This window comes from Aedes albopictus, chromosome 3, assembly GCF_035046485.1.
Source record: "Aedes albopictus strain Foshan chromosome 3, AalbF5, whole genome shotgun sequence".
NCBI lineage: Eukaryota > Metazoa > Arthropoda > Insecta > Diptera > Culicidae > Aedes > Aedes albopictus.
In genome coordinates, this window is record NC_085138.1 from 318,027,617 (window position 1) to 318,036,669 (window position 9,053).

Genomic DNA, 9,053 nt, shown 5'->3' on the forward strand with positions numbered 1-9,053 from the left:
AAAATGGACAGGGTACAGTTTCATGGATTTTGTTGTTTTTCAAAATGTATCAACGATTGAAGCTTATGCCTAAGCATGAATCATTATACTTTTGCTGATCTTGAACATTGAAATCAAATCTAGGGGCGGGACAGCTTCTAATATCGACTCTAATACTGCCTAATAAATATTAATGTCCTAGTCTTCACCTTCCATCGAAATATTTTTTCGGAAGTATGTCATGACTTTTCATGCAGCAACGAACTGTCACGAAGACGTGAGGTGCAAATACGGTTTCCTGTTTTTTTTTCTATACTTTTTTCGGCTATAACATTAATTTCTATTGATTATTTTAGCTTTGGAAACGATCTGAGCTTCAACCTACATCATCGGGATCCGATTTAAGAATTTCCGTGGCAGTGCTTGAGGACTTCAAATAAAATGGCTCCATTAAATTACTCATGGAATTACGTTTAATACTGTCGATTGCAAACTTGAATGTTCAAGTTGCAATCAGTTGAGTGTAAAACGGTGCGATATCAGTGCTTGATCTATGCTTTTCAGCCAAGCTTATTAGATATTGGGAAAGGAATATTCTCCGGTGATGTGACTTCAGTATTGTATCAGATCTTCAGATCAAACGGTCCGAACACATAGATAACAAAAAAAACTTTTGCGTAATAGATGTACGTGGATGGTAACACTATAGTTTGATGATCATGTGCGCCAGCGCATGGCTTCCCAAACGCCACATGTAGGCGCTTCAATTTCTCTATGAAATGCGAGGTGACTACAGGCTAGGGGGTCACAACAGCCAAGTTTGGGCACCGATGCGCCGGCGATATGCCCCAAGTTGGTTCTCTTGATATGAGAAGCAAGATAATAAATCAACGTTGGGTCGCTATCCGCTTTCTAGTAATGATTTATTTCATACAACATTTTTGCGATGACCGAACAACAATCATTCTGTCATTTATCTCTGTTCTCATTCCGTCAATTCAGTTCAATCGGCATGGCTTACTTTGTTCAAATATGGTTCGGCTATGGGATTAATATTTCCTAATATCGCTAATACCGCTAATTAATATTAGAGCTGTCCCGCCCCTAGAATCAAATAAACCTTTTCAAGATGACTAAAACTTTAAAAATCACGTGAAAAATCGAAAATGATGTAAAATCTGCTTATAATTGCTAAGGTTTTCTCGTAAGTTATTTTCAAATCATAACAAGTTTTACACCCTAACCCAATAAGGTCCACGTAGAAGAATATATTTGACCAAAAAAAAAAAAATAAATTTTGGTAAAAAAAAAAGTTTTGGAAATAATTTTAGCAAAATCAGACCGTGGGGGTAAAATGGACAATCGGTTCAAATTTCACCAAAATTTCATTTTTTATTTTGCAAACTTCAGAATCATCAGCCGTCATACCTATCGTGAGATAGTTGAAGTAAAAAGTTATAAAAAAATATTTTATATCAACAAAAAATAATTTTCATCCAAAACAGTGCTTGTTTTTTACACTATTTTTACAATAATTATTTAAGTGTTTCAAAGTTTGTATTAAAAGTTTGAAAACAACAAAATAAAGGTATCGTATGAAATTTGATAGTTTGTATTTAAAAACATAGAAACAATATGCTGTTATGTAATTTTTAACGACTTGTTCATTTTACCCCATCGATTGTCCATTTTACCCCCACCAATTTTTTTCACACTATTTTGATGCACGATTTGGTGAAGAAAATAATCAAAGAAAACAATATTTTTTAAAGGCAATTCCTTACAAGATTTCTAGAGTATATCATTACCTTCCATGTTACTCGGAAAAGCAGATGGATTTTGCCGCATTTCCGCGGGAAACGACCAAAATGCTTAGGTTGTCCACTTTACCCCCACCACCCCTACTGCGTCACTGAATCGAAAATACACCAAAATATTTACAAATCCGTAATAATTAGCGAAAAAGCCGTGTTTCGGTCAGGATGTCTTTACGGCCCTACGCTGTGTACTTTTATTAAACCGACGAGACTCCAGACGACGAGAGAAACACGCTGATTCAAATTACTATAACGATTTATTCGCACCACCGTGTGGCAGTGCTCCACACGGCGGTGATATGATATAGCACACTACATTCAATACATTTAGGGCTTCCCTTTTATAGGGGAAGCAGTACGGACAAGATAAAGTAATAGAGCGCACGGTAGCACGCTTTACCCTGCCTACCGTTGCTCTGGGCATTACTGCTAGGCAATGAAAGAGAGGCGATTAACAATAGTGAATGGGCTGTTGCTGATGTATAGCGTATAGCGCTGTAACAGCCAACGACGACGCCGAGTACGATGCGAGATCCAACATACTCCCGCGCGAAAACGACCGTTTTCCAATTCCCTTTTGCGCCGGGCAGGTTGACGACGGTGGCGGTTGATCTCGCTCTACAGTTAGGTAGGTACGATCGGGGTGCTAGGCTATTCGGGTGATCGTGATCGGGTTGCGATGATGCGCTCGCTGTTCGCTGCAGGTAGGCTTTGGTCGAGGATGGTTCGCTCCTCGACGACGTGCTCGGTGTAGGTAGTTGGTTTTGGTTGATGATGCGGTCCAGTTGATTAGATGATGAATTTTGTGGCATTTTCGTTCCTTCTTGTGTCTGGCCGACAGGAGTTTCTTGTTGACGACAACGTGACTAGACTACGCCGAGTGCTGAGTCAGAAATCCGGGCACTTTTCGACACTTTCCTGGGCTGGGTTCTGGGAGATCTTTGCTTCGACGAAAGCTTGACCTGGCTGCGCAGAGTGGCAGGTCAGATTCCCTCTTACCAGCAGTTGACGATCGGGTCCGCATGGGATAGCGCTGCGGCCCGTGATGACGCTTCCGTCCGATATGAATGGCGCTTCGGCCCAACGGTGGACGCAGGGGTCCGGTGGGATGACGATACGGCAAGTCGACGCTTCGGCCTTGCTGGTGGACACTCGGGGTCCGACGGGTGTACGATTCGACAGGGCGTTGGTTCGCGCGCCCTGCAGTGGACGCTGGGGTCCCATTGATGCGCTGTGGCTTGACACGACGACAGGATTTCGTGGTCCGGCTGGAACGGCAGGCTGTCCGACTGGGATACACGGATCCGGCTGGGAAGCGCAGGTTCGACTGGGACGCTTGACAATCCAATCGTGGTGCGGAGTGTGTTGATTGCTGTCCGATGACTCGATCCGATCGAACAGTCCGACGGCGAATAGCGGTGGCTTCTTCTCGACGTCCGGGGGTCCACTCCAAGTGCCATCCTGGTCACGACACCAATGTTTCGGCCAGGATGTCTTTACGGCCCTACGCTGTGTACTTTTATTAAACCGACGAGACTCCAGACGACGAGAGAAACACGCTGATTCAATTTACTATAACGATTTATTCGCACCACCGTGTGGCAGTGCTCCACACGGCGGTGATATGATATAGCACACTACATTCAATACATTTAGGGCTTCCCTTTTATAGGGGAAGCAGTACGGACAAGATAAAGTAATAGAGCGCACGGTAGCACGCTTTACCGTGCCTACCGTTGCTCTGGGCATTACTGCTAGGCAATGAAAGAGAGGCGATTAACAATAGTGAATGGGCTGTTGCTGATGTATAGCGTATAGCGCTGTAACAGCCAACGACGACGCCGAGTACGATGCGAGATCCAACAAGCCGTAACCAACAAAATGTACACAATTTGAGTAATTGCAGGAGTGAAAAGATGCTAGAATTGTCTTCTAAATGCTCACAAAGTTTCCTTGATATCACTTTTCTAACTATTGAAAATCACTGATTGAGTGAAAGGCGTAATTCCATTCTATTCCAAAAGAACAAAAACAAGAATTACGCCTTCTACTCCTTTGTTTTGTTTGGTGTTTTGTTTACAAAAGTGAAAGGCGAAACGGAAATCAACACGTAAACCAGGCGATAGTAGAAGGCGAAACTGAAATCAAAACGTAAACACGGCGAAAGCAAATGGCGAAATTCTGTCAAAATCATAAACAAGTCGAATAGTAAAAGGCGATTCTGAAAATGATATCGATTCGAGGCGCATAGTATTGGGCGTAATTAGCATTCTCAGGTATCAATTCAGGCGTAATTAAATAAATGCAATTTTTAGTGCAAAAAATATCAAATTCGTGCAGTGTTCTTAGAAAAACAAGAAACTATGTCAGAACTGTATCAATTAACATTATTTGAGTTGAATTATTCTGTATTACTTTTAAATAGGAATTGAAATTTGATCAGCAAAATTCGGTTGTTGTTTTCGCATTATTATTGTTTTGTTAGTTACGCCCTATTCGCGAAATACTCCCGAAATGTTGATTGGTTGATGCGGTGTACACCCCAGGGGGGTGACGAAGGGCCAGAAACAGCATCCCAGCATTAGATTCAACGTGGCGTCCAATGTTTTTGTTTTCAACACACGAGCCACACATCGAAAATCAGGAGCAAGTTAGGGTAAACCGACCAGAAAGTGGGTACAAAAACGCGGCGTACCAAAAACGATGATGGTTAGAGCGCCGATGTGCCGAGTTTGACATCTTTGTCACCCCACTGGTACACCCGCTACACTCTCGAACCTTTTATTGTCTATCCGGTTGAAATCAAGGCAGCCATTCAATCAAAAATGCCATTTTGTGTTGAGTTGCGTCGCGACAATAAGTGCTGCACTATCTTGAACGATGCAGAAAAAGTGCTACAGTCGGAACTCGCTCGTTGAGCCACAACCTCCACCCAACCAACGAATTCGATTCGCTAATTGGGTGAAGTGACAGCAGCACAAGGGGCGTGCGTATTGTTTTTTTTAATCATGTTTAGGTTGGAAGTAAAAAGTTTTTTTTTTTTCAATTTGTTTTACATTTAGAGCAAAACTGATACGTTTTGCAAGATACATATATGGCCAATGCGAGAAATAATTATTTTCACCCATTTTTAGTCGGTGAAGTGAAAATATAGATGTTTATGGAACCACCCGAACCAAAATGCCAGCGCAAAACGCTTTTAATGATCGACAAAATAAAGATTGTCGATGTTTTGCATTTGTTTCGAAGTAATTGTACATATTGTTTTTTTTTAAGGAAATTTGAAATAGAAATTCTTTTCGATTACCAGTTGTGTGATCCGGGTTCCGAGGAATCGACCATAGCACACACATCCGTACGATGCAGGTGTGACTTGTGCTGGAGCTGCTTGCTCGGTGAGGTCGCGGGCTGACTGACGTCTTGGATGACACCACTGTGTAGAGTCGGACGTGCGGCCATGCATGTGTGTAGAGCGGGATTGATGCCCGCCGCCTGAACGGAGCAATGCACAGTGCTGCCAAGTTATATGCGGCAGCCACACACCAGTAAAGTTTAAGAAACCAAAAACTCATTAGGCATGGTACACAAATTACGTAACGCTAAAATCGGCCATTTCAGACCCCCTCCCTCCCCCTTGTAACGCTTTTTGTATGAAAACATAAAAATATTTGTATGGATCGTAACGCTAAGCTGGACTCCCCCCCCTCCCCCTATAGCGTTACGTAATTTGTGTACAATGCCTTAGCTCGCCCCTCGGAATTACAGATTGGTTGTCATTTTCAGTTTGACATTGAATTATGACATCCAGGAGCTTTTTAGTTGGCTGACAGCTCAACTAACGGAGCCCCAACTAAAAAGCCACCCAACTATTAAGGCCCCAACCAGCGGGTCATGACTGTACACCGGTGCAGCACGAAAATCAAAAAAACGAACATTTTTTCAGCAACAGCAAATCGAATGCCAGAAAATGTTTACGTAAGCCCGATACGCCATTTACAAATGTTAGGCCAGTATTGTCACCGATAAAGATATATCTGGCAGCTCTGCTTGGGCAGTGATTGTGTCGGAGTCGGAGTTGAAGGATTCTGCATGTTTTCGCAACAAAAACAAACAACGCAGCGACAGTTTTTCGTAAAAGTTCGCAAAACAGTGTCGTTTTTTTATCAATTTTGTGCTAAAAAGTGCTCCTGAACCAGCAGAAAATGTCCTCGGCCGCCGATCAATCCGAGGCGGAAAGTGTGGTCGTCGAAGAGCTCGACGAAATGCAGTTGGACCCGCAGGAGCTGTCCCAGTTTGTCGAAGCCGATTCCATTCCGCTGCCGAATGAACCGGGCGCATCGATAATCGTTCCGCCTCGTCAGCGTCGTCGGACGCGTCGACCCACCGTCGCATCGACTTCGTCGGCCCCGTCCGAGTCGGAAACGGACGACGAGAACAATCCGCAGCAGAATGAGATTCTGATCAAGAAGTTCGTCGCTGGTGAGATTAGTTATGCGGAGTACCAAGCGCGGATGCAACCGGCCGGAGGGGAAATGGACCTGGAGGAGGAAGAATTGGCTGAGAGGCGGAAATCGAGCAAGAAATCGTCCAGATTTGAAAAGGATTTGCGGGTGCAGAGGAAGGACGCGTTGAGGGGAAACTTGCAGGGACCGGTACAGGTGAAGGTGGAAGGAAAGGTGTCCATGAAGCGGCATAGGAGATTTTTGCCACCGGCGCTGCAGGGCCTGATGGGCCAGGCCAATCTTTGCTACGCCCGTGGGGATACCGAGATGGCCAAGAAGCTGTGCCTGGAGATAGTCCGGCAGATGCCGTTGGCACATGAGCCGTTTGTAACACTGGCGCAGATTTATGAGACGGAAGATCCGGAGAAGTTCCTACAGTTTTCGTTGATTGCGGCCCATTTGAATCCCTCGGATATAGAGCAGTGGGTTCGGATTGCGGAAATTTCCGAAGAGCGTGGGAATTTGAGTCAAGCGTTGATGTGCTACGCTCGCGCCATCAAATCCGATCCGAAGAACTTCGATTTGCGGATGAAGCGAGTTCAGCTGCTGGAGAAGAAGGGCGAGGAGAAGCAAGCGTTCAAATGCTACTTTGCCATGTTGCCGTATATCCCGAAGGAGCGCGGGGAGTTTCTGGTGCAAACGGCCAAACGACTGGCGAAGAAATTCCACGAGGAGAGCAATTTGCCCGCCGCCATGGACGCTATGGATCGCGCTTACGGAACCGTCCCGGAGCTGTTCAGCGTAGAGGACATCAACCTGTTCCTGGAATTGCTGATCGCCACCGGATTCTACCGGAAAGCATTGGACGTCCTCATGGCGCACACCAACGTGGAAGTTCACGAGATGGTTCACGAAGGAGAAGACCCCAACGATCCGAACGCCCAGCGAGGAATCTACACGGTGGTCATCCCGACAGACATGGTACTTGACTTCCGGACCAAGCTGGCTGTGGTGCTGGTGCATCTCAAATGCGATCACCTCTTCGACATGATCGTTCAGAACATCCTGACAAACATCAACGTGGAAGAGGCCGGCGATTGCTATCTGGACGTGGCGGAATCGCTGATGAAGGAACTGCACTACCATTATGCGCTGAAGCTGTTGGTTCCGTTGATCAATAGTGAAAATTTCTCGCTGGCAGCCGTCTGGTTGCGTTACGCCGACTGTTTGCGTGCGATCGGAGACTACAACGAGGCTATCGTGGCTTATAAGAAGGTAGGAGTCAAACGGAAACTAAACTAGAAATCCCATATTTCGTTTCTAAATAATTTATATATTCTACTTCGCAGGTCGTTTCTCTCGCCCAACATTTGGACGCCCGCTTGACTCTGTCAGCGCTGCTCAAACAGCAAGGCAAATACGATGAAGCGCTGGAGGCCCTTGAGCAAGATCCGGAAAGGGAAATCATGGACGCCGAGCTATTGTACGAGCGGTGCCTAATGCTAAAGGAAGTTGGCAGGTACGACGAGTTTTTGGCCGCCGGGTTTATGCTTCTGATGCGCCATTGCATACCGCTGCGGAGTCGACTTGAGCTGGGGGCAGCTATTTCAGTCCCACGGTACATTGAAATGCTGAAAACCATTGCCGATATTAAAGTATCCCGGCAAGACACGACAGAGGAACACCGGCCTGAATTTTCCCGCTCGGAAAATGAACCTTCGGTGGAGATGGAGTGGGAGCTGGTTTTGGTTCTTCTTCAAGTGGCGGACTACATGAAGAACTACGCCTACTTCCAGAAACTGGTGTTCACTCTGTTCACAGCCAAACGATTCCAAATATTCAAACAGGAACTGCAGATGTTGGCCCTGCTCGGATGTCTGTACAATCGCGATCCGATGTATGCCTACAACCTAATCCGAGAACGGGTCAACAAGGAGGTGAACCTAAACAAGCCCAAGCTTTGGAATCTGTTCAATCTGGTCATTCTTGTAACCGGGGACATCCGGTACAACCGTTACCTTATGCGACTATTTGAGCGAACTGCAGTGGATGCAAACGTCCGTGTTCTTCAAGCAAACTATCACCTTAACGCTGGAACCTACAAGTATGCCCTGAACGACTACAGCAAGGTGTACAAGAAAACCGGTGATCCGATCCATGCCATGCTAATCGCGGTAACTCTAACGCAGATCGCCTGCCAAAAATTCTCCAACAAGAAACAAGCGTTGGCATCGCAGGCGATCGGCTTCATGGAAAAGTACCGCAAAGGAAGGCCCGGGGAGCTGGCCAACGAGATCCACTACAACATCGGACGGATGTACCACCAGCTGGGGATGCACAGCCTGGCAGTGGAGCACTACAAGAAGGCACTTGAGTTTACGAATCTGCTGATCGAGGAGAATGCAATCTATCTGGACCTGCGGGCGGAGATTGCGTTCAATCTGAGCAGCATCTACCGAAGTAACAATAACATGGAACTGGCGAGAAAGTATCTGTACGAGTACATTGAAATCTAATTGCAGCGAAAGGTAAGTTAAACATGACTGATTATGAATTACATACATATAAGAATTTACCATTAAAGTGAAAAACAGAATGCACAACTGTCATCAGATTTATATCCCAAAACTCCTTCAACATTCGTACATGGTCATGGATTTGTACTCCTTCCATAAATATTCTTTAAGCTTCCTGTTGCTTCACGTTGGGATGGGAACAGCTCGCTGACGTAGTGGTATGGTATGTGAATCAAAAATGACTCTAATACAAAAGGAGATTTAATTATCATTAGGGAAGTGGAATCATCTCGGCAGGG

The 9,053-nt window shown here is 45.3% G+C and overlaps 1 protein-coding gene across 1 annotated transcript; it reads left to right on the forward strand.

The window, feature by feature from the left end:
* The first annotated feature begins 5,881 nt into the window (after positions 1-5,881).
* Positions 5,882-8,834, forward strand: LOC109401285 (general transcription factor 3C polypeptide 3). Its single transcript, XM_019673777.3, has 2 exons — positions 5,882-7,513; positions 7,588-8,834. The coding sequence occupies exons 1-2, from the start codon at positions 5,999-6,001 to the stop codon at positions 8,752-8,754; spliced, it is 2,682 nt and encodes an 893-aa protein (XP_019529322.3). The 5' UTR covers positions 5,882-5,998; the 3' UTR covers positions 8,755-8,834.
* The last annotated feature ends 219 nt before the right edge of the window (positions 8,835-9,053 follow it).

What these genes read in the sequence shown, in the direction of transcription:
- LOC109401285 (XM_019673777.3), top strand. Translation starts at nt 5,999, where the DNA reads ATGTCCTCGGCCGCCGATCAATCCGAGGCGGAAAGTGTGGTCGTCGAA. An exon ending in CTATCGTGGCTTATAAGAAG is followed by an intron (nt 7,514 to 7,587) that starts GTAGGAGTCAAA and finishes TCTACTTCGCAG; the next exon opens with GTCGTTTCTCTCGCCCAACA.